We start from the raw sequence: 27,497 nt of genomic DNA on the forward strand, positions 1-27,497 counted from the left end.
ATATTATCTTAAATTCTATAACGTATCTTTTTATACAGTTGAAATAATTCCACTTTTTTTTTACTACGTTTCTCCATTCTGAATTATATTTGTGTGATTTAGTGTGAGTGTATTTGGGTGAGTTCAGATTTCGTGTTGCTTTTTATTATTTTTCCGTTGCAAATTAATTAATTAAAAACTTTGTTCTCTTTAAGTTAAATTACATTTAAAGATGAAATATGAAAAAAAATTCCATTAAGTTATTATTCAAAAGTTTGGTAGTTCTGTGTTCAATTATATAATTTTGGTAATGGCGAACATCGTTGTCTCACATTAATTATAACCATGTGTTAAACTTTTCATGTTGTTTTGTTAAATCATTTTAATTGCTTATATTTTCCGGAATCAAGATTTTGTATCTTTTTTTTATTTCTTTTGAGTAAAATCTCCAAAAATGTAAACCACTTCTGTAATTTTTAAAGAATGATAGAATAAACAAAACTTGAGTTTGAAAAAACAAGTTTAAGCTCATCCAAGTTGACAGTCTGAAATATTATATATCATCTTTTTATGTACCATAAATACCCACTATTGTTTCATATATGAAAGAAAATGTTAACAGTACAATGATGCTAAAAAAAAAAAAATACTTTAAAGGTATCTAGTATTCTAAAAATAGTTGCATGTTTTCCTTCATAAAACGTCATGCATCTTTAACCTGATATAGTGTAAATCAGCAGAAATACTGACAAAAAAAGTTGAACAGTGACGTAGGAAAGAATTAAAATAGCAGTTAAACATCTTAAAATGATTGCGTGCAGTGAGCGAATGGACCAACTAGCGCATACAATTCCTTAAAATTTATAGATCTGTCATCTAGTGAAGTGGATCTCATCTGGTTAGCCATGATCTTTTAGCTGACTTGACCCAAAATGAGAGTTATAAAATTTGTCTGTGAAATACTTGAATTAAAAAAAAAAAAATACAACAGTGTAGATTTTTTGAAGCAATGAAGAATACTCCGAGAGTGTCTTCTATAGAGCAAAGAACCGAACGGCAAATTGCCTCCTACCCTTGTATCCTACATACATGGAAATATAATGATATAAATAAGAAATCATATCAGTTTAAATAAACTTATGCCTATTTTATTAAATTGAGTTTTATACGTGTAGTCGTACTAAAAGGGCATATAATGCATTTAAAATTTACATCTCTGTACATCAGAGTTCTTTTAATATTTTTATGTTAAATTTATCTTAATCTATATGCTATGCGTGTATAATTCGATGACGGCTAATATTAATTATCTTCTCAAGTAGTTTGGTTTCTCATGTGATAAAACTAGTTCTTCACTAATTTCCTATAATTCAAACGAAATGTATGTGCTGAGATTTCATAATATTTGTGTTAAAGAATATGTTAATATTTTCTTTCAATGTAATTTTGTTTTTTTTAATGTTTCTGGCATGAATATAGTATGAAAGTTTATAATTATATTGTATTTACAACCAAAACCAAACCGGTCACTATTTAAACCGATATGCATATCAGTCACATGACATACAACAGATCAGTAGCCTTGCCCTTTTTACATGTTGAGTGCCTCTTTTCCATAAAGATAACCATCTTATGTTTATGAAAACGTTCTTAACATATTAATAGGTGCATTGCTTTTGATAATGTCGACTTTGGATCACTTTTTTAACTTGAAGTACTCTAAACATGCTGTGTCAGCTGTAAAATTTCTACATTTATGCGAGGTTAATCCTATGAAATTTACCCCTCTGCTATAATTTTTCTCTCTTCTGCATAAAGGAATACATGAGGGTTTACTCTATTTTTTCTTCCACTTTATTCAATGATTTCTACAAACTCTAATTCACTGTTTGCAGCGTACGCGTAGAGCCAGAGAAAGCTAGTTTGTTTAGAAAGGAAAAATAGAGTAAAATTAAAAAAAAAAAAAATTCACTATCAACTTTTCATGGGTTAGCATTATAAATATCGAACATCCTTAGCTTAACAGAAATATTTTATGTGTGAATAAAATTCATACATGAATTGAACAGTGTATTCACATAAACATATGTAACTTATGTTTTTTTTCTTTTTTCTTTCAGTTGCTATGACGTCGCAACCTACAAATGAATCAGAGTTGCAGTTGTATCGTGTCTTACAGCGAGCCAATTTGCTATCCTATTATGACACTTTCATCTGTCAAGGTAAGCTTATTTTAGTATTTACATTATTTTTTGCTATATTAATAGTATCTGGTAAGCTTATTTTATGAAAATATGTTAATGGATGGCAATACCGAGGGAAATGGTCTACTAACTTACTTGCTCTGTACTATTCTGGTTGCTTAAATATAGAACACTGACTTACTAAAAATATGCAATTTATGCGAGGAGAACATTTTCGTAATTTAAATTTATCCACAAAAATCATTCCATAATAATAGCAAAACTTTGAAGCTTGGTTCTTTGTCTGCCCCCTCTGCTCCTTAGTACTGAATTGTTGTCATTAGCAATAAGAACGGGTTCTTATATCAGAGAATGCCCGTTTTTTCATCTCAGAAAAAACATGCTGGGTTTTCAGGTCCTCATCTTTCGTAGACAAAAAAAGAAACGGCATTGTTATTTGCCTTTACAAATAATAATGGCAACTTAACTATACGCAGAATTTTAAACGTTTGTAATATAAAATAAATTTTGTAATATAGTTTAAAAATCTGTAATATAAATCTTTCTTTCGAAAACTATACAAACTATACGTGTGTATATTTTATTTAACAAACCGAAAATTTTTCACATCAGGTATCTGTCTTCATTCCATATTCATGAGCGATTGACTTCTTCGGCTTTAGGTCTTAGACTTATTACGACAGTGTTCATTGCAGTCCATCCCTTCATCTTTTCTTTGATCTTCTACCTCTTCTAGTACTACTTGTTTTTTGCTTCTTTCTATATTTTTCTGTTAATATTTTCTATTCTTCTAATTATTCTATCGTTTTCCATTCTGTCAATATGCAATTCCTAAATATTCATTTATTCATTCATTTACTGGTTGTGAGGCACATATTTTGTATATTTCTTCATTTCTGTTCTTATCAAATTTTGTTTTTGTTGCAGTTTTCCTAGAAGTTTTCATTTTCGCAATAGTGTTTAGAAAGTTAAAATTAGATTTTAACTGTTTCAGCTCTTGTTTTATATACTTGATAAATATTTGTTTTAGTTACAATATTTAGACTTTATTTTTCCATATTGTTCTGTTTAAACATCTAAGAAATCTTGTTTACCTAAGCGATTGCTCTTTTACTTCATTTTCTGTTACTTCTAACTTATATCCGATTGAATGGTTGAATTTTTTTTTTAATTTTATATTATATTTTTGACAAATTTGTTGAGAATGAAATAATGCCTTTTGTAACTTATCTTCTATGTCTGCACAGCACATTAAATTTGCTATATTATTATGAAGTTTTATTCCATTTAACTTCTTATCGTTTACTTGCATCTGTTAAAATATTGAATAGTAGTGGACTTAAAGATTCACCCTCTTTCCTTTCTTCATTTCAGTTTATTTTGTTACATTATAGCAGTATCAGCATTCGTTATCTATGAAAATATCTTTCGTAAGCTTTGTTATCCATTTTTAATTTTCTTTTCACTATTATATTAGAGTATCCTGCAATTTTTATATAATTGAGTGTTTTATGTAAACGTGTAAAATAGAATATAACGCACCAACTTTTATTACTTAAAAACTGGAGCGTTATATTCTGTTGATTTTTAGTAGTTAGTTTCGCAGCACATTCGTGCATAATATTCTGAATGTAAAATCTTGTTGTTTATAAATTGCCTTAGCAATTTATTAACTTTTTTTTATAATAGAGTGCCATCTGAGTTGGACAAGGGGAATTGGCTACATAATGATGCTTCTGGATTTTGCAAAGGCTTTTGACAGGATACCCCATGGAATACTGTTGCGCAAATTAGAACAAATGGGGATGGATACTAAACTGGTGTTATGGATAAGAGATTGGCTTATGGAGAGATACCAGAAAGTAGTGTATGGAGGAGCAGAGTCCAGGATGAAGCAGGTGACCAGTGGTGTGCCTCAGGGTTCTGTGCTTGGGCCGTTATTGTTTAATTTGTACATAAATGATATAGGAAATGACTTGAAGGGAGATGTTCAGTTGTTTTCTGACAATGCAGAGTTGGGAAGCGCAATAAGAAATCAAGCCGATGTTGAGAGTTTGCTGGATGATTTAAATAAGCTGGCAAAATGGACAAAGGGTAATGGATGTCAGTTCAATCTGGAAAAGTGTAAAGTTATGCATTTTGGGGTTAAAAGATTTCCAGCTGTGTACCACATTGATGGAACGGTACTCCAAGAGATTGATGAGGCTAGGGACTTGGGGGTATAGTAGATAGGGAATTGAAGTTCAGAGGACACATTGCTAAGGTGTCCAATTTTGCACACAGGATTACTTGGTTATTGAAGAACACACTAACATCCATAGATAAAGAGGTTATTATTCCTCTTTATAAGGGGTTGATACTTCCATATTTGGATTGCTGTGCTCAAGTCTGGTCGTCTGGATTCCTTGGAGATGAGGAATTGGTGGAGAGTGACGACTTTGGTGAGTGTTGTAAAAAATGCTCATTACATTGATGGATTGAGAGTTTGTGGATTACAGAGGTTGGTTGATAGGCGAAGAAGAGGAGATATGATAGAAACATTTAAATTACTTAAAGGTTTTTATAAGATTGATGCAAGGGAAATATTTCAGCTGTGTGATAGCGATGGAAGAACAGGAGGTCATCCCTGGAAATTAAGGAAAAGTGTGGTTAACAAGGTTGTGAGAACTAGATTTTTTGCTTGGAGAATGGTGAAAAATGAATGGAATGCATTGCCTGACTCAGTTGTGAGTGTTTCGTCTGTAAATGAGTTCAAGAAGAAGTATGATAGATATTGTTTTGATAGCTTGGGTCTCCCGCGATGAGTCTTCTGACTCCATGGAGATACCCATATATAATATTATTATTAATAATAATAATTTAATATCACATTCATTTATAATTTCTGTAGTAGGTTTTGGACATATTTTCAAGGTGGTTAGTAATAATCTCTGTAATTATTTGGATCTGATTAAAAATAATTACAGTGCTGCATTTTTAAAAAAATATTGGCATTGGAATAGTTTTCTTCATTCATCGGTTTTTTAGAACACAACTTTTAAAAGTTAACTGAAATATTATTTCTCTGCCTCCATATTTTAATAACTCTTTTGTGTTTTGACTATTCGGCAGTTTCTTTTGTTTTTAATTTCCTTAATGTGTTCTATTTATTCTGATGGTATTTATAAATCTTCAAGTTTTCAGGTATAATTTTCTTCATTTTCATACAATTTAGTAAAATGTTTTTCCCAGTATTTTTACTCATTTAAAGATTTCTTTATTAAACTCCTTGTTTGTAAAAACTTGTGTTCGAGCTGTTTTGAATAGTTATCCTAGAATGCACGTTTTATTTCTCAGATTTTGTTACTAGTTTCATTCTTACGCTTTTATATCTGACATCCTTTCTTCATTCTTAAATTATCTTGCAGATAGTTAGAAAGGCTTCTTTTTTCTTTTGTGTAATAGTTTAACTTCCTCTGAGTACCAAAGAGTCCATCTCTTCCTTTTATTTCCAAATGTTTTTTCTCTCTCTCCTCTAAAGCTTCGTGATTTTTAAACATTTCCCATCTTTGATTCAGTTCTATGTTTTCATTTTCCATTAACCCTTTGCTTTTTCCGTGCATCATATATATAATGCATGGTGACTTCTTTTATCAGGTGACTAGAACATGGATATCAATAATTTCTTCAGGCCTAATGTTTCTATTTGTTAATTATGTATAGTTTATTGTGGATAAGTTTCCTTTGGTTATTTTATGATTTTGTTTATGTTGGTAAGAATACATTATTTATTTGATTTCTGTACAGAACTGTAATAATTTAGTACATTCCCTTTCACTTTAATCGCATGTGAACGATTTTTTTCTAATACCATTTAACTAATATTGTTCATATAAATTGTTTTGCCTTTTCTTCCTTTGCTGCACTGCATGTATGCTATTTCATAGTTTTATGTTTTGTGCATTTCTTTCCCTTTGTTCTTACTTTCAGTAATGTTACTATTTTAATGTTTCTTTCATTGATTTCTTTAATTAGTTTCTCTTCTTTTTGATTTAATTATATATCAATTCAAGTTGCTATTTCCAGATCATATCGTTTCCAAGTTTTCGATTTCCTTGTCCAACCGTCGGTTTCATATGTCAGTCCTGTCTCATTGTTTTCTTGAGCAATTCAATTGTATATCTTGAGACAGGCTGTTAACCTAATCTCTTGATGTCCTCTGCATTATCCAGGCATGAAAGAAAAGCAAATAAAGAATAATTAACTTGCAGCATGTTTTTTATGAAATACTGCTTGTAATTCTTGCCTAAAGAAATATTGTCTTATTCATATTTTTAAAAAAAAGCAATACATAAAAATACGAGCCTGTGAGAACTGTGGACTCGTTCATTGTATGAAGAAGTGGATTAACTAGGGCTATATTGAAATAAGAAAATCCAATCCTCCACACTTTAGTTGTGTGTTATATGATCTCTTCGTTTCACTTGCTTAGTTATAAGTAGATCATGAGTACCGGTTTCAAGTGTATGTTAAAGGGAATGATCATATTGAAATAACCAGATTTCAAGTGAGTTTAAGAACCTGAAATCAGTGAACAGATTTCTCTTTAAAAGTTATCATCGGGGCAATTATTTAACACGAACAAAAAGTAATAAATCGAATATATAAATATTCAGTCGATGCTTATTAAGAATATTTAAGACCGTGTAATGATGATATCCTATTTGGACTTAATAAATGCATATTTTTAATAGAATTAAGCGTAATCAAAGGACTTGCATTAAAAACAAAATAGCATGTGCATATTATTTGGGGAAGAATGAAGAGTAGTTATTCGGATGTAGTTATTTATCAGTCTTTAGTTTTCATTTCTACGCATCCGTAACAGCATAAAGAAACAGTTGCACTACTGAAGAAAATACTGGGTTATTTGAATAATTGGCATTATCGTAACAATTTAAGTGGGTAGAATTGGATTGTAAACATTAAACCATAATCGAAGAACTGGATTTTTAAAGAGAAGTATTAAAATCCCAAATGTAAACTGTAATTGTTTTAAGTTGAATATTGGAACAGGCTTGTAACGAACTTAGAAGATTTCAAATGAATTAATGAACGAATATATTGAATTGTTATGAATAAATAAATAAGATAGACATCGAATCACAAGTGCTGTTGAATAATAGAGGAAGAGTTGTAATTGTTAAGCTTACTTCAGAGGGTTTTTAGAAACCTAAATTATATAACAAATTATATAATTTGTTATATAATTATATATAAAAAATTATATATAAAAAATATATATATATAACATATGAGCATGACAACTACTTTCAGTTAAGGGGGGGGGATATAACAATCTATTTCGGTTGTACATACAATGATATTTTCTGAAAAGAAAATTCTTTCATTATGTTATATATTATGGATATATATATTTTTAAATATTTTTTGATGCCATGATTTCATGTAAATTGATTTTTAGAAATAAATGGAGGCCTCTTCGTTATATCCCTCCCCCTTTGCAATGGAATGACTGAAAGATCACTGTTTTCTTAATAATTGTATTAAAAATATCAGTAAAAGCTAGCCGGACTCAAAAGGATACAAAAGTTTGCGGGGATTTTCATCCTTCGAACAAATCCTCTAGAAAGATACATTGCAGTTAAGCGACATAACACATTGACAATAAGCCTTAGTTGCTTCGTCCGTAATTCACAACAATCCAACCCTTGCATTCTAATCTGGCCTTGGATGTGAAGATTTCTGTGTGAAAGTTTTCTCTTAAAAGCTGTTTCAACTAGAGTATGTATCTAACTTCAAAGAGTTGGATATTCAAAGAGTTTAATGTCAATTACCGCCATTCCTCGTAGAAAAGCGTATTGACATCTTTTCGTAGCTGGATTCCCATTGAAAAGGGAAAAAAAATAGAATATCATTGCTCAAATAATGTGACTGCTCTCCGTATTTTTGTCCAGCGTAATGTTAGTTGAAAGTAACGTTCTTGTAATTCTGCTTTAAATTTAAATCAAATTCATTAGTTAATATTTTAAACTTAAAAGAATTCGATTGTATTTTTTTTTATTTTCATAATAATGCTTATTAGCCGCAGCATGCTATAAACCCCGAGAAATGTGAATGTTAAATAATAGTATCATATATTATCGATAATTATATATAAGTCAGTTCATCTATCGTGTATTAAATGAGGTAGAAAATATCGGTGTATTATATTATATTCTTTGTGTGGTTGAAAGACCTGGATTCAAATTTTGTATTATCGATTTCATATTAATATTCGAATTATTTATAAGATTTTTTTTACAACTGAAATTTAGTTTCTTATCGAGATGACAGTTAGTTCCTCCCGGATATTTTAAGTTTTTTTTCCACAAATATATATATATTATTTTAATATATTATTATAAAATCGATATAGAAATAAAATCAAGAGCATATGTTAAAAAAAAAAAATTTAAAAACTCGTTTTCAAGTAAGTGGAATCATATTCACTATTCACAAGACCAGTCGAATAATAAATATCCAAGCTGACCTAAATATATGTTATTAAAAAGAATTACGTTTTCTGTGTCATGTATGTGAACTAGCACGAATGCTTTCCATCTATTGACTTGTTAATCCTCTGATAGCGTGCTAGTAAGCAGTAGGAAAAAAAACGAAACTACTTTTATATAACAAGTACCTGCATCCTTGGGTAAAAGGATCGTCAACTTCATATAATGTACGCTCATACTATCAATAAAATTATGAACAAAATCGGATTTCTTGAGGGAGGGGGAAATTGATGGTCTTAATGATATATCAAACAAGACTACCAGAAAAATGGGAAGAACTGTTTTTATATAGCAAATAAAAATGTTTAAAAAAATTTAAATAATAGAGATATGCTGCGGCTATCAAGTCTCGTGCGAGTTATATGAACTAGTTTCATGCTTCATGGTGATAACCAAAATAATCACTTAAACTATTAATTTAAGTCTCTTTCTAGTTTGATTATTTCAAAGTTGATTTGCTATTGACGTAACTCTTTATTTCAACCTTTCTGTGACAACAGAAAGTTCGATATTTTGTTGCTGTCTATCATTTGTTTAACCTGGCGTTAGTAAGGTGGGAAAATGTAACAAAAGTGGTAAGGTGCGGTCCCACATTAAACTTGCTTGCGCGCAACAGCATGTCGTCTATGGCGTCGAGTAGCGGAAGCTATACTGAAGCATGACTCACTGCCACGCGTTGTTAAAAAGTTATAGTCAATTTAAAATCTTTCGAGTCTGTGACACCCCACCTTACTAACGCCGGGTTAACTATTGTAATAATAACCAAACGTAGTTGCATGCTAGGTTTAATGTGTTGCATAGCTCAGTCGTAATTTGACACCGACGACTTTAGCATTTAATCAAGACTAATAAAGAACACTTGAATTATTCGCTGTCAAGCAACAGTATGATATGATTAACGCATTCTTTATATTCATGTAAGTCGTTGATATATGCAAATATCCCACTGGAAGAATATGCTATACACATTCATGGAACGCCAAAAGCTTAGGCATCATAATCAAACGACTTACATATCCACGTGTTGGAAAGATTTTGACTTATGTATCGAACAAGGGTAGAAACTTTTCATTTTTTTTTGACTAGGCAGTTTTTCAGGCAGAAATGTGTAGTTCATAGGAAGAACCTCTAAGTTTTGAAAGGCTAGAGTCGTTCATTGTGTTCACATTCCCAGATGCCGTTATGCAGTTGCACTTAAAGCGCCAGTCAGAACAGATTCCTTAGAGTGTTGAGAAAATGCAGTGAAATTAACCACGATATTTTAAAAATACAATAGCCTTTTCCAGTTATGTCGGAAACCATGATACAGGAACAGATATAATAATTTAATTAACATAAATGTTCACAAGGTGTTGCAAGATTCACCTGTTTTAAGGTCATGTCGAAATCCTTTGTAAATGCTCGACTTCCCTTGTGATAACAGTTAAATTAATAGTATACAGTTTTGCTAGAAGTATTTTTTCCACACGGTTGGAAACATTTTAGGTGAAATAGAGGCGACAGAAGAAACAAATGTTTTGTTTCTTCGGACCCTCTAGCTCTCATCCTCGGAAGAGACCTTGGAGGTTGCATTCTTCCCAACAAACGTAGAAAGATTTTAAACAGTATAATAAAATGAACTTTAATAGAATGTGGATATCTTCCTTAGTTTTTGTTTTATGTTGGATTTCATTATTCGAAATTTTTGCTGTATTTTTATAACCTGGATTAAAATTTTGTGTGTAAAAGAACCACGGTTTAATAGAGAGAGAATATCTGTATGCAAAGAATCTTCCTATATTATTGTTCTGTCAGAAAGCCTTTTAGGTAACCGGTGTAATCCGCGGTCAACATGCCACCCCATCACATTTCACAGCGGAAAAGTAGCGCACGCATCCATACACAGAAGGATAGATTGAGGAGAGTGGAGTGGCGCAGAATTATTTCTACCACTTTTGCATTGGGAAGACATCCGTTTACGAAATTCTATTGTCGCGAAAAACTACTAAATCTGGAAATCAGTTAATTTACAAAAAAAAAAAAAAAAAAAAAAAAAAAAAAAAAACGTTTAGATGAAACAGTTATTTACTTGTAGCTTCAATACTTATTGGTCTAACTTCATGACGATGTATTTCCTTTATTTTAGTATTATTGCATAATGAATTAACACATGCATTTTTTATTATGTGATTGTCGTTGATAAAGAATTACAAAGAAATAACTGATATTAATCTAGCAAATCTAATTACAATAAAAGGAAACATTCTTCGGCATTATATCGTGGAATTTTATGCCAAAAAATAATAACAAAAACTGTTCGCAGTTTATACGGTTACTTGAAATATTAAAAAGTGCTCATTACGATTGTTATTAAAGAATTTATATAAATTAAAAATTTAATAAAACCTGTTATAGAGGTGAAAACTGTCTTTCTTAATTAATTTATTTTTGAAATGATTTTACATTTTTTTCGTTATATTTCTGACAAATTTTGGTTTTCTTAGAGTTCGGGAAATCTGTGAAATAAAAAATGTAGTTCTTACAATAATAGTTTCGGATCACCGTAAAGGAGTTTAAAAAATTGTCAACAGCAATTTACCGATGAGACGTTGCGCAAGGTAGTCCTCTCTCTCTCTCTCTCTCCGTGCAGAGAAGGTTGGATCGATTCCAAGGAGAAGCATCTTTTTACTTCATTCTCGTTAGTTGGTGTCATACGATCACCTATTCTTTCGTTTCTCTCGATTTTTTCTTTCTTTTTGTTCTTTCTTCTCCTTTTTTTTTGTCATCTGGAAATGCGCAAATGTCAATGTGAATAAAATCTTGTTGCGATTGGTTTCTAATGCTGTCACCATTGCAATGGTTCAAACGTAGTCAGATAGTGAGCAAGAAACCTATTCTTCTAAAAGGAGTTTTGTATGCTATTACGATATTCCTTTTTTTTTTTTTTTTGTACGCACGTTTCATTTGCGTAATATATCAACTGCATTTATATATTCTTGATAATGATTTCTCGTTAGTTCAATTTGCAGTTCCGGTAATTAAATTGAAAGCAAAAGCTTACCTTTTAGAGACTGGTTAATTTGTCTCTAAAAAAATTTACCGTTTTAGTCTTTCGAAAAGAGCTTGCTAATCAAATTACTTCCTTGCTTTATCCTTTCATGTTCTTCTCTAACAATGAATAACAAAACAAATCAAAATAATAAAGTTATGCCACCACAAAATCTGGATTTCATGGAAAACTTTACATCTAGTAATAATCAATAAAACAAAATAAATACTTTAGATAACAAATTGGTGACTTTTTTTTTTTTTTAATAAATAAATTCAGATCATGTTTTGACTATCGTTCTTGCCGATCTTGTAGCTTTTGCTAAAAGCTCTGCAATTGTTGGTTGTTAATTTTCTGTTAAATACAAACGACACGTGTCTGATTTACTGCAGTTTTACTGGGAATGTAACTTGACACTTAGCATTTTATTTATGTCCGGTCTTTCGGTACTTCATCATTAGTTAATTGAAGCAGAATAATGTTCAAATCAATAAAAAAAAATTCCATTCATTTAGTTTATTTCGAATTCAGATTTAAATAAAAATAAGCACGAAAAACTTAAAAGTTTATATAATAAGCTTTGAAATCATTTTACGGAAAACGATTTAAAGAGTATTCAATAAATCTATGAACTGCTCTGTACTTATCGTTACTTGAAATTTGAAGAGAGAAATAAAGTCAAAACATTATCTGTTGAACTACTTGGTACTCAAAATGTTTTTGAGTACCAAGTTATCCATTAGGGAAACATTCATTTTATTTTATTTTATTTTTATCTAAAAAAATGAACTCGTTAACAGCATTTAAAATAATATACTCCAGTTTAAATGATTGCAGCAGCTTGCTACTTTTTTCTTTCTTTCTTTTTCTAAACCTATAGTACATTCGTACCGTGGGTGAGATAAGAATTTTTTTTCTGATTTTATTAATTTTGTATTTTTTTATATTTTTATTTATTTTTTTACATAGTCCGTAAACCCTGCTCTAGAAGCCAAACATGGAACTTTTTCAAACCACTTCAGTCCTCTAATAATCGAGGTGGTGGTCTTACACCAGATGACTCCATTCATCTCCACCTAAAGACAATCACAAACATCCATGCCCACGGATTACTTTTCAAGACTCTTGAGTTATATGCATTTGCAAAAACAAGAATGAAAATAAATTGAAGTTTGGAACTAGAAATAAAGTAAAAAAATTCCCTGTTGAGATCACTCAACAGGGAATCTTTAATAGTAATATTTACAACTAATATTGTAAATGCCAATGTGATATTGGAATTTAAGACCAATAGTGATAAGTTCTAAAAATTTTCAGCTTGATCTCTGTTTAAAGACTTTTTCCCCTAGTCGTAATAAAATGTAAAGATCGGTGAAATACTAGTCGCAATTAGGAGAATATATATATATATATATATATATATTTTTTTTTTTTTTTTTTCTGTTGTTTGCATTTTAACGAAGACACCCTTTTAATAGTACGTTGGACCACCCTAATTTTTACTTCGAGCTCAGTACACCACGAGCATTGACTCCTTGGTATTGTCTCAACGAGATTCTGTGGAGATTCTACAGGTATACCTTACCTGTAACGAAATAGGCATTTCGTTCCACTACACCCTAAAATGTTCGATAGGTTGACTGAGAATGAATGCTCATTCATTCTCAGTCACATGGTTATAACCATTCCTGGCCGACACGTGTAAGGTAAATGGTCACCGTGAGAGGGTGCACTTAGTTGGCAATGATGTTCAAGTTGGCCGCACCATTTTTGCCCAGGGAATATTTTCCAGACTGTCATCACTCCGCTACCCTACACTTGACCACGCATGATGGGTGATGGCATTGTTGTCGTCATAATCTTGTTCTTCCTCCCATAACAGGAACCAAGATTCATTACTCTAGGTGACCTTTATCCTGTCCTCTAGTGACCAATGCTTAGCTGATGTTTGTATTGATGTATGTCATTTATCATAACGAAATATTTCGGTCGCCGAGTGTATATACATACATTGTATGTGTAGACTTAAGGATAAGAGTAGATACTTTTTATGCCCTTCCACCCTCATTCTCCAACTATCATAGCAACCAACAGACCTCTCAGCTCTGAGTTCGTACAAAAGTGGTGTTATTTCCTTTCATAAATTTACGAATTTTGATCATTTTTTCTAGAGGGAATCCTCAATATAATAACATAGATTATAAATTCAATTGAGGTAGAGTGAACAATTTGGTCTACTATTTTTCATATAGTGACATTTAATGGCACGTGTCATGAAAATAAAACTTTAATGGTGTGATCGGTGTACTTTCGTGTAAAGAATGAGCAGAGTGACGATTTTGATGATACCATTTAATTGGAAATATCTGAGCTCGAATTCCGTCTGTGACGTAACACGAACAGCCTTTATCAAGACTTTTCATTTGAAGCTGAGTTAGTGGGTACATAGGCGGGGATTCCAAAAGAGGCAGACCTGCTAGAAGAAAACGCGCAATACACACACAAACATAAACGACTACAGAATAAGGATTAACTATCATATTCCGTCAGGCCTGGTTTCGAAAATCTGCATTGTACGCTGCGGTTCTGGGCCTAAGCATAAGGCAGAACAAATGAGCAAAGTAATTCATCATTAGCAGCAGTATTTACCTTACTTTACCAATCACGAATAACTCTCTCACCATCCTAGTTGGTCGAGCGGTTAGAATTCCCCCTCCCCTCTCTCTCTTTGTGTGCAGGGATGTTTGTGACGATCTTTAGGTGGGAGATGACTTTCATCACCCGATGTGAGACATCATTTTGCTTATTAGTAGCTTGAAAAAGTCCATGTTTGGTCTCTAGAGCAGGCTTCGTGTAAGAAGTCAAAAAATGCAAGAAATATATGAAATTAATAAAAAAAAAAAAAATAGAATAAGAATCCTTAGCCCACTCTCGGTACTAATGTATAAGTTGTATACCCTTTCGTGAATGGGAGTCACATTTAAAAAAATGTACTGAGCATTATTTTATGTTACTGTTGCACTGTGTTATTGACTTGACAAATTAGATAAAGTGACTATTAATGCGAGTGAATAACGCTGTTTGTGAGTGATTAATATGAGTAAATTTTTAATGATGTTGCAGTGTTGTATAATTTTACCGTGGGTTATATTAATGAACGGTATTTTAATCTTCCCAGTATGTTTTGGAAGTGAATACACTAAATAGCGAAATGTACTAAACTGCGCGAAAAAAAAAAAACTAACGAGCGGCATCTTTAATCCCTTAAATTGCAAACAGCATTTCGTAAGCAGCCGACAACTTTTAAGTAGACACTTTTAGGTGTATTGATTTTAAAGTGTCTCATTTATAATGTAATGTTAGCAATCCTACACAACAATACAACTACGAAGAGAAAGATGTTACAGAGGTAAAGATCATTATATATTTTTATTTCATTTTGAATGGCTGTTAATTAGATTGCTAATTGAAACAGTGTCGATATTATCATGTGAATGAAATCATCTTTGTGAGATCAGTGATTAACATAGTGAGCAACTCTTTAGTATACAGTACGTTTTATGAGTAACTTCTAACAGATTTGTGCATCCTTCGCCCTGAAAGATTTTGACTCTTAACTGACAACGCAAGTTTTCACATCGCATTGCATCCTTGTATTAGTACACCTCAACGTGTAGGCTTCAACAATCATAAACTACTTATTCTGTTGCTCGAATTATATAATTTCATATCTTATATCTTATCAAACTGAAGATAATTTAATGTGTTTATTTAAAAAGAAAATTTAAAAATTAATTATCTGTTAAAGATACCAAGCTATTTTAAACCTGGTTTTAATCCATTTCCCAAGTAAGCAAACAGACAAGTAAGTCAAGTTTGCGCCTGCAAGTAGTGCAAGTCTGGGTGACCCATACGTACGGGTCACCCAGACGTAATGCATAGCATCATACATCTCCTCAAGGAGATGTATGATGCTATGCATTAAGGGTAAATATTAAGAATAGTGATCAGATCTTATTCCACCTTTACTACGAGTTGCATAAGACTTGCACTACGTACGGGTCACCCAGACTTGCACTACTTGCAGGCGCAAACTTGAATTACTTGTCTGTTTGCTTACTTGGAAATGGATTAAAACCAGGTTTAAAATAGCTTGGTATCTTTAACGTATATTATACCCAAGGTAAAAAACTTTCTACAATTAGTTATCTGTTTAGATGTGGTGTTCGTTCTAGATTCTTATGATAAATCACTTCTCGAAATAAACCTTATTCTTGATGCAAACGTAAGTTTCTGTAAGCATTCGTTTGTGGCATTATCAGCACAAACTACCTCTGCTTGGTTGACAGTTTTCACAGCAGCAACCTGAAAATCACTAATTATGTGAGAAAATGACATCAGTGATATTTTGTAAGCAACCTGCCTTGAATAAATACATTAAATAAACTGAAGTTTTTATCCGAGTTGCATTTTGTTATTTTATGTTTAAGTTTAAATCCCAACAGCGGTTAACAGATCTACGGAAAGTATTCTCAGATCGTTTCTGCTCTTCTTTATGGTAATACACGTGATGTGTTTTCTAGACTGCAGTAATAACCCATTAATCAACGTTGACAATCCACTTGGGAAGTGTATTGTCATCTTCATCTAGCACTCCAGCTCATTTGTGTACTAAACACGTACATGAGTGATGAAACGAAATGCAAATAGAATCCAAAGTTTCTAATTGCGTCACTTCTTATATTCGGAGCCATATTTTGTAGTCTTAACACTTGTCACTTTTTCATTCATCATCTCCTTAATATTGACTAGAATGGAAAACTGGTAATAACAAATACACCAGAATGGTATAACCATCATACACTCGTGAATGTACTCGCGATGAAAGTGATATACTAGTTTTTATAACTTCAAAAATTATTCTAGACAAATAACTAAGCTTTATTTTAATGAGTAACTGTTTTTTATATTAATGAACAAGCTGCTTATTGGTATAACTATAAAACGTAGACGAACAACAAAGTTCAGAACTCTTGTAAGCGTAATGTGAATTGGTTTAAGTTATAATATTAGAATTATGTGAATACAAAAATCGTACTAAACATGAGAAATTTACCAGATTAATAATAATAAGACTGATTAAAATATTAACTTAAATATTAATTTAGCTAATTATAACTAAAGTAGGAATTTCTGACCGTGACAAAGGTGAGTAGTAAATGCTACGTAACTAATATTTACCACGTTTACAAATATGTCTAATATTATGGCAAATAGTACATTTTACAAGCAATTTTCGGATGAAAGCTTATCAAATGGAAAACGTCACATCTTCCATCTAGTTGAAAGCAGGAGCCTTTTCTTGTATGTCGGTCATGAGTGTAACTGGAGTCGGGCAATATATCTTCTAAGGATTTTACTTCAAGTAAAAAAAAAAAAAAAAATTATGAAATTTCTTAGCATACATTTGCGGAATAAATTATCTGAAGTGTGTATATAATAGTATATAAGAAAAAGTTTTACTATCTGTTAGAAGGCCGTTAGCTTTATTATCCAGTATTACGACACCATGTTTTTTTTTTTTTTTTTCTTATTGGCAGTATTGTTCTAGTTCATGATTATCAGGAATGAATCTACCTGGAGTTGTTTCCCTTTTATCTAATTTCACTTAGTGCAATACTGAATAAGCAATAGCTTTTTATAGCAATTGTAAGTCAATATGCATGATATCTAGGTCCCAGTATTTTTTAGCTCTGTATATCATCTTTTTATTTTTTTTCATATGAGCCTGATAAACATGTGTAATTGGGGCCTGGAAAGTCATTTGCATATGATTCATTGAATACTTTTGAAATGAATTATCCAGATTTCTGTGAGAAAAACTAGAACGTTTAGTCGTAAACCCAGCCATCCCCGGTAAGACTCATTTGGTAAAGATATACAGTTTTTGCCATTTCATGCAGAGAAGCTCGAAAAACTTGCTGTGTTGAACGTGGATGTCGTTTAACTTGAATAAAATTTTCATTGAAAGCATCAGTGGATACTGTTGATAATATTCTATACATGTTCTAATAGCAATGTAATTTGGTATTACGTCTCTCTTGCAATGTATTGAGTTCACTTGATATTTAGTTAGCAGATATTTAGTTGCTTTTTTTTTCAAGATGCAGAAATCCATTTGTGATGTTTATAACTCCAACAGTATCGTATCAAGAGATCCTCTTGTATGCTATAATATGATATAATAAAATATAATATGCTATAAGTATACATGAATACTCCTTAAACTGACTAAATGTAATTAATTTACTTCCTTTTGAATAAACTGGACAGCTAGTGTTGGCTTATCTTCATTGGCTGTATTTCTCTTTTATGGTTATAATCGATTTTGGCTTGGAAACGAGAGACAGTTCGAGACAGCTTGTGTATGATTTCTTGTTTCGCAGACTGTTATTGTACGCTTTTGTTTTCTTTTGTTGTACTCAAGAATAGAGATATTCGAAAATACAGTTTCATGAACTCCTATGTGGGAAGCACGGTGGGCAACGCTTCTTATTGATATGATAGAGAGTGCGGTATAATTTCGGCAATATATTCACAGTATTCATGTCTATTCATAGTGGAGTATTAAACTCCAGCAAATCAACAAGAAGCAAACAGACAAGAAAGTAAAGTTTGCGCCTGCAAGTACTGCAAGTCTAAAGCAACTGATCCCTAAGGTAGTGCCAGTCGAGGCAACTCGTGGTAAAGGTGGATAAAGCTCTGATCACTATTCTTAGTATTTTTCCTCTAATGTAAAACACATCCCCTTGCGGAGATGTATAATGCTAAATATTAAAGGCAATGGTCACTACCCATACCGGTTTCGACCTTTGTTGAGGTCTCGTTAGTGGGAGCCAGACCAGAAAATGCTAAGAGTGAAGTAATGCAGAGCTCATTATGTATTTTACCAAAACAAGTTGTCAAAAGGTGTTTTAACCTTATAAATAAAATCTCAAGATGAGAGATAGATGTAGAAAATTTTAACTTGGGTATATATTATGTACTTGGTATCTTGAATACATAATATATACCTAAGTTAAAATTTTCTATATATATATATATATATATATATATATATATTAAGGATACCAAGTAATTTTATAAACTTGTTTTTTTATTTTTTTACTCCTTCTCCCAAGTAAGCAAAACAGTTAAGTTTGCGCCTGAATAGTTCAAGTCTAAAGGTAGTGCAACACCATGGCAACTCGTTGTAAAGTTGGGTAAAGCTCTGATCACTATTCTTAGTATTTCCCATAATGTAAAACACATCTCACTAAGAGATGTATACTGTTATACATTATGGATGGGGGGGGGGGTAGTGTCTTATTACACTACCCAGACCGGTTTCAACCTTTTTTGAGGTCTCCTCAGTGAGTAGCTAGACTCTGAAATACTTACTTGGTACCCTTAATATATATATATTATCCCCAAGGTAAAAAATTTTCACATCTTTATCTGATCCATAGTTTCTTATTCAAAGTAAAAGCACCTTGTAGCAACTTGTATAGGTAAAGTTGATAAGGCTCTGTATTACTAAAAACTTTGGTATTTCAGGGTCTAGCTACTCACTGAGGAGAACTCAAAAAAGGGTTGAAACCGGTCTGGGTAGTAACCCCCCCACCCATAATGTATAACAGTATACATCTTCTAGTGAGATGTGCTTTACATTATGGGAAAATACTAAGAATAGTGATCAGACCTTTACCCACCTTTACAACGAGTTGCCCTGGTGTTGCACTACCTTTAGACTTGAACTACGTTCAGGCGCAAACTTAACTGTTTTGCTTACTTGGGAGAAGGAATAAAAAATTAAATTAAATTAAATTAAATTAAAAAAAACAAGTTTCTAAAATTACTTGGTATCCTTAATATATATATATATATATATATATATATATATATATTAAGGATATCCTATATATATATATATAGGACTTCTATAAGTGTTTATGAATACCATATTACCTTAATCTTCTTACCCTACATTGTGCAGTCATGTGTACAGGGTGACAGGGAATTTCGTATATCCTGTGAACGTCATTCAAATATTAATGAAACTAATGAATCGATTAAATATAATTTAGGAACCCAATCCTTGCTTTAATCTAAAAATTAAGTCACATGTAACACTTAAAAAGTTTTTTTAAAGAAATTACCATAACTTAAATAGCAAAAATAATGAGCTTTTAAGTCATATTCTAGTATTCGCTGATATCGAAATATGACACAGAATTTATTATTGTCGATTGCCAACGAAAAATCTATTCTTGGTGGATAGATCAACTCGTAAATTTTTCGCACGTGAAGATTAATAATTCACGAGTGCTTCACAGCCCTTCTTGTGTATTGATGATTATTAACAACTATTGTACTGCTTCTCAAGTTTGTCTCTGATCTTTTAAGAATTCACTTCAGTTACATAATTAGTTGAGGAAGTTTAACTAGAGAAACTGGTAAGACAGGCACCAATACATATGTTAAACATGGCTGAAATATTTAATTCATTCGGTAATGGAAGAACAATAACTCGATCTGGTGATGATCTCCTATGAGCGTCTTGATATATTGAGTAGATGATGTTTGAGAACTAGACTAAGGGGGATTGGAACACAGTCAAGGGAAGATCGAAGGAGAACGTATAATAAGCGTCTATTATTAGTAAGATGAAATCGATTCGCACGCTGTCTATCTACACTAAACCGCCTTTTATATTCGTTATCTGAAAGTGAGATATTTTAGAGATACCTGTTAAATAGATTCTTTATAGCTGAATAGGAAATGGAGATGATCCTAAAAAAATACTCGTAGGATCTGTGTTCTTATATTCCGGAAAGATCCCAACATTTTTGGAAATGTAAGTTGTATTGTTTCCCAAGGCTTTCATTGTTTGTATTTCATGAGTATGGGTTCGTTTGGTTTGTTTTCAAACGATCTCGGTGTCGTCACGTTTTTTTTTTTTTTTGAGTGTTCTTTATACGTCATACTTAATCTGATTGCCCCCCTTTGAATCGCCAAAAAAAAAAGTTTTTTTTTTCTTGGTCCGTTTGCTGAATTTTGATACAAGAAATTCTCACTGAAGTGTGAATTTCTATCAGTTTTGGTCTTCATTTGATCCATCATTTCAGCATAGCCTGGAGTTAATACGATATATGAAAAGTATATAATAACCCATATATGAAAAGAGCAACAGTTATCTGTTATTGTATATGTGCAATTTCAGTTTTTTTTTTTTTTTTTTGTCGGAATCGCAGCGAAAGCAACCAAGGCTATTGCGCGGCCAGAATATTACATTGGTAAATTGCAGGTGCTCGTCTGCCTGTTTTGTCTATCTTGCAGCATGAAAAACCTGTGTTTTCGGGAGGAAAAGCCCTGCTACCTCCATATACCATGTGAGTCTTTCAGTTAGTAATATAGTTGTGGGTGTGTATGGTATCATGCGACTTGTGCTGTTCTAATTACAACTGTCATATAAGTTTCAACTCTTTTTTGTGAATTATGCATCAGCCTTGAGTACTTACGTAGTAATTATTTATGAGAAAGTAGTGCTATTTGTGATTTATTGCCGTAGAGGAATAATTATTTGATTTTATATTAGCTCCCCCCACACAGAAGAAATTGAAAAACCCTGTAACACAACAGTGCTGGCGCGCGTGGGGGGGGGGGGATTGGTATGTTTCCACTTTAAGTATTTATGTAGTAATTATCTTTTGGGAAATAGGGATTTGTGATATATTATTATAGAGGAAGAACCATTTGCTTTTGTATTAGCATCCCAACATACACACAAAGAAGAAATTGAAAACCTTATAATACGATAGTACTGGGGAAAGTAGAAAGATGTGCTTCTTGAACTGCTACAAGTTGTAGTCTTATGAGAACTTAGATCGGTATGTTTGAAGCTGTATGTATGGATGTTCACCAGCAACTACTCATATTTTAACATGCTTAAGGGAAAGTAGAAGAATGGTGATGGCACTTTTGGGGGACGCCCATGAAAATGCGTGTAGAAAATATAAAAGACAGACACAATGTTTGCGAAAAGGTGATTGCAGCGAGCGAGTCATCTCATCTACTTCTGGGTAACATTAAACATTCTTTTGAAGATTTTTGATGAACTATAGCAAATGTCAGAGCAGTATTCTGAGTTTGGGAAAATTTGAAATTTATATATATTAGGAGGTGTGCAAATGAGAATAATATCTTGGAGGCTAAGGAGAGCCACCATTATTAATGGTGAGTGATTTTTAACGACGTTGTACTTGCATTATACCTTTATCTTGGGATTTATTAATGAAATGTATTTTAATCTTCACAATTAGTTTTTGTTAATAGGTACAACAGATCTTCACTAAATTGCAGATTTTTTAATATATTAAATCGCAAATAACATTCATAGCAACTAATAATGTTTGATTAATACTTCCGAGTGTATATTTAATATTAAAAGCAGGTAATTTAGTATCACTAGTATACAACAAAGTAAGAATCAGTTTTTCTTCCCCTCCTTCCAAGAAAACGGAGACAAATGCAAGCTAAAACACTCAATTCGCAGAGATAGCACATTCGTCTCTTGGCCGTAAGTCATTGTTAATTTTGTGCAACTTTAACATAAGCGGTTCACATAGTGGACTAACTTAACAGTTATTCACTCTGCGATCCACAAGAAGTTTAATTTCAGAGTGATTGACATTTAAAGAGATGACCGCGCAGTCTATTATTATTAATGTTCTTGGCATTCCAGGAAACTATCCCATTGTATTCTATAAATAATGTTTTAATAGAATTAAGGATAATTAATACCCTATATTTAAATCTGAATTTGAAATATCAGCAACGATTGCATGTGAAAGTGCTGCGTATTACATTTATAGAATACACTATTTTATTTCTTCCTGTAATGCTTTGAAGTGGGCAGACCGCGTAAACAATAGCAATTAGTTTAGCATAGGAAAACAAAGGAATGGTGCATTTGCTGTGCCTCATAAGAAATTTATAAGATGGAACCTTGAAAAATTAAAGAGTAAAGAAGTAAAGAGCGGATTCCAAGAGGCAACTGATCATGACATTCCAGAAAACATAAATAGTCAGAATAATATTGAAAACCAATGGAATATGATTAAAGAGTTAATTACAAATTCATCAAATCAATTATTGAAAATTGGAGAAAAAGAAAAAAGAAAACATTGGATAACAGATGAAATACTTGGCCTTATGGATGAAAGAAGAAAATATAAAAATGCTGTTAAAGAAGAAGATGTGGCCAAATACAAATATCTTAAAAATCAAATTACAAGAAAATGTGGACAAGCCAAAAAAGAATACCTAGAAGAACAGTGTAATAACATAGATGAATTATTTAAAAAAGAAAACATAGAGAAAGCCTATAAAGAAATTAACAAACTGACTTTCAAATTTAATAAGAACAGCAAAAACAATGCCATCAAAGATGAAAATGGAAAATTACTAATAGAATCTGAGGATATATTAATGGAATGGAAGAATTATCTTGAAAATCTCTATAATGGCGACGAACTTGATGTTGATATCAGCATAGAAAATCAAAATGAAGATAATCTAGGACCCCCAATAATGCGAGAAGAATTTGATAAAGCACTGTCTGAAATGAGTAAGGGAAAAAGTCCAGGTGTAGACAATATTCCTATAGAACTGCTACAAAATCTAGGTGATGAGACAAAAACCTTAATCTATCAATTAATAGTCCAAATCTATGATAGAGAAGAAATACCAAAGGAGATTATGAAATCAACCATAATACCAATACCAAAAAAGAATAATGCAAACAAATGCAGCCAATTTAGAACAAAAGCTTTAATCCCACATGTTAGCAAAATTCTGCTAAAAATTATTCAAAATAGAATTTATTCAAAAATAGATTGTCTATTGGATGAAGACCAATTTGGATTCAGAAAGAATAAAGGAACAAGAGAGGCAATACTCTGTTTAAGAACAATAATAGAGAGAAGATTAGACCTTAGTCAAAATACTTACATTTGCTTCCTTGATTTAGAGAAATCGTTTGATAAAGTAAACCAGCAAATACTCCAAAATCGTCTAACTAATATCGGCATAGATTTGAGGGATAGGAAAATAATTTATCAAATTTATAAAAATCAAAATGGACGGATTAAAATCAATGATAAGGAGAAAGTAATAAATATAAGGGGTGGAGTAAGACAAGGATGTATACTTTCACCACTTTTATTTAATTTATGTATTGAAAAGGCCATTCAGGAAACTAAAGATAAAATAAATAGTGGCATAAAGATAAATGGTGAGCAAGTCATGTGTATAAGATTTGCTGATGACATTGCCCTTGTAGCAGAAAACAGAAGAACGTTAAAAAAAATGCTAGAATTACTAAATAATAACCTTTGAAAAATATAAAATTAAAATCAACACAGATAAGACTAAAATCATTGTTACAGGCAAAATCCCTATCAATATAGAGCATATAGACATCAGCGGGAAACAATTAAAACAAGTGAAAAGCTTTAAATATTTAGGAAGCCTAATAACAGAAGATGGCAGAACAAAAGAAGACATAAGATCAAGAATAAACAATGCAAAATCCCAATTCTCTAAGATGAAAAGCATTTTAATAGGAAACCTCAACCTACAATTGAAAAAAAAATTAGTAAAGACATTGATATGGAGCATTGCACTGTATGGATGTGAAACCTGGATGTAAGAAGATGTAAGAAGATTGGAGGCTTTTGAAATGTGGTGTTGGCGCCTCATGAACAAAATAAAATGGACAGAAAAAAAAAATTAAACCAACAAGTCCTGAGAGAGATAAACGAAACAAGAACGCTAATTAAATCGATCAAAATTAGAAGGGATAGGTGGTTTGGACATATACTTCGACATAATGGACTTGTGAAAAGAATAACTGAAGGCAGAAAAAGAGGGGAAAAGAAGAAGAGGCAGACCAAGGAAAAGCTTTTTTGACCAAGTCAAAGACAGCACGGGTTTGAGGAGTTACCAGGAGGTTAAGAAGAAAGCCAATTGTGATTGGCTTTCTTCTTAATCTCCGGGATGGAGGAAATTGCTGCTGAGCTACCAGTCCCAAGATTGATGCAACCGATGATGATGATGATAAGAAATTTAATTCTGCGTTTGTTTTTGAATTTGTGATATAAATGCTCTATGTTAAGGGTTATATTATTTCTTTACTGAAGTTCTTTCTGTAATTTTTCTACAACTAAGTACCGAGTTTAAGGCAGAATTAAGGAAATTTAATTCACTTGTGAATTTTAGTCTATAGAAAATTGTTGACGGCTAAGCATGTCTCATCGTATATATTAGGTAAAGTTCTGCTTAAAACATTACTCATAAGGGGGGTCTATATTTACAGCAGAACTTATATGTAGACATATGGCTATGCATTAGATATTTTGTGGAGATTAAAATTTTGAATTCTTGTTGATAAAAAACTGAAAGTTAATGATTGAGAAACAAGAGTTGCTTTCCGATGTAAACACAAGACTTGGTTTTTGTAAAGACAATTGTAAGGAGGTTAAATGTTATGGCGATTGATTGGTAAAAATAGATGCAACGTACTGTCTCCATGATGAACGCTGTCTTTAATTCCTTGTCAAATGTAGTATAAGATTTTTTTTAATCACCCGGAATTTGATATGAGTCTGAATCAGAGTGATCAAGAAGATGAAAGTGAATAGGAAGGGATGAAGTGTAATCTCTTCATATTCAAAGCCATTTCGACAGATGGTTAGTGTATGAGGTGTATTATTAGTTATGAGGGTTTATTAATCATCGGACCTCAAACTGTTCACAGGATAAGGTGGTCAGCCCTACGCCCCGGTGTATCCCATGTCCTGTAGTTATCAAGGCCGGTTTGCTTGCTTTGCAGAATGAAAAACTCCAAGATAAACTGGAGGAAAAACTCTACTGTCCAAGCCCAAGACCGGCTAAATTGGCTATGGCTGAGGAAGACACTTCAGCTCTCACGTCACCGACGGGAATCGAACCTAGGACGCTCCTCCTTCCCCAGGCATATGGTTGCGAAGCGCACAGCCACTAGGCTAACCGCGCGGACATAAAAATTAATTATCGTTAATAAATCTGGTAACCCATTTTCCTACTGTAAGTTTTAGTATTTTCAGAAGTAAAAGGGAAGTAGACATAAACTACAAATTTATTTAAATATATATTAAACTAAAAATAGAGCATCATGAAAGGAAAAAAATAACTGGTTAAATGCTGAATATTCTAAATGCAATATAAATGATCAGCATTTTAACCAGTTATTTTTTCCCTTTCCTGTTGCTCTATTTTTAGTTTAATTGTTATTTCACGCAGAATTTGCGGAAATAACAGTCAAAATTTCTTCATAGATGACTTATGTCAAAGCAATGATTGTGTTTCGAATTGCAGTTTGATTTATTAAGCATTCCATGTGCAATTTGGAATAAATAAGAATGAAGAAGAAAGGATTTAACATTTCAATAATAATTTGTTTTGCTAATTTTACTAAACACAGTATTTTCTCCTTGCTTTTTTTTCTATTTGTAAGTTGGTATGCGGGTTTAAGCTGTTCTGAGTACCTAGTAAAAGCATGGAAGTAAAAAATAAACGGATATTGAGATTCAAATATAACTTATAGCATCTCAATATCCGTTTATTTTTTATTTACAAAATATTAAATCTATACACCTATGCAGAAATGCACATCTCTTACACACACACATTTTGTGTGTGTGTAAGAGATGTGCATTAAAATGATGTTTAAGCTTTTGGGTGTGATTCTGCTAGTTATTTTGTTCAGTAAGAATAATCTTGTTGACAGAATCCTCCTCCCCTAAAAAAAAAAAAAAAAAAAAAAAAAAGGATTTATCTAAACTAAACAGTTCATTCAATTCTCTTCCATTTGCTCGCGAGTAAATCATTTTTTGCTTTTTTGTATAACAATCTTTAATATATGATGTATGCTAAGCCTTCACGATTTTAGCTTTGAGAATAGCAGATATATTTTAGTTACAATTACGTTTAGGATATGCATTTACTTGCAGTTTGTAAAGTTTCACTGAAATCAGTTGTCTGGTTATTGATTGCAATAGAAAGCTGTTGGTTAATTTTCATATTCTAAACCGCTCAGTGTATTCCATCAACATTTTACCTGCCTTCATCTTATATCCGAAATTTTGAACATTTGTTTCTTTGTCAGTAAGTTCGCCAAGTTTGGATTGTTCAATTTAAAACTGTTGCAGTATTAATTAGCGAAATTTACATACAGAATACTCTCTGTATCACAAAAACCCAACATTATCAAATAAATCAATAGGTTAATATAGTATGTCGTTATTATTTGGAAAATGTTTAGAGTTCAAAGGGGCGAAATTTAATGATGTTCGAGAAAAGATGGGAGGGGAGCGGGCAAGGATAAGTAAAGTATGAAAGTGCTGAAGGCCCCCTATGGTCGCAGTCAGTATACTCTGCTCTCCGATCTTAAATCAAGCAGTCTAGGTGATATCCATGATGTCTAGGCAGCGCACTTACCGCATGTGTAGATGCCGAAGCGGTCGTTGATTCCTACCCGTTGTTGGTGCCTCTTCCTGTTAACCATCATGCTGGGTACGATTTAACAAGTCGTACAATAGGTACCTGACGAGGAGTCAGGGGAAGGTGTGAAGGGGTCGAGGGAGAGAGAGA

The 27,497-nt window shown here is 32.2% G+C and overlaps 1 protein-coding gene across 10 annotated transcripts in view; it reads left to right on the forward strand.

Moving 5' to 3' along the window:
• LOC150098991 (NGFI-A-binding protein 1-like) overlaps positions 1 to 27,497 on the forward strand; it is a 685,870-nt gene that overhangs the window by 473,891 nt on the left and 184,482 nt on the right. For all 10 annotated transcript variants that reach the window (XM_090404614.1, XM_090404621.1, XM_090404619.1 and 7 more), the window contains one exon: positions 2,100 to 2,201. In XM_090404614.1, coding sequence (XP_090260740.1) covers positions 2,100 to 2,201 — 102 coding nt within the window. The remainder of the gene's footprint in view (positions 1 to 2,099; positions 2,202 to 27,497) is intronic.

Source organism: Typopeltis vanoorti, chromosome 15 (assembly GCF_054136105.1).
Source record: "Typopeltis vanoorti isolate ZY-2024b chromosome 15, IOZ_Tvanoo_1.0, whole genome shotgun sequence".
NCBI classification, from domain to species: domain Eukaryota; kingdom Metazoa; phylum Arthropoda; class Arachnida; order Uropygi; family Thelyphonidae; genus Typopeltis; species Typopeltis vanoorti.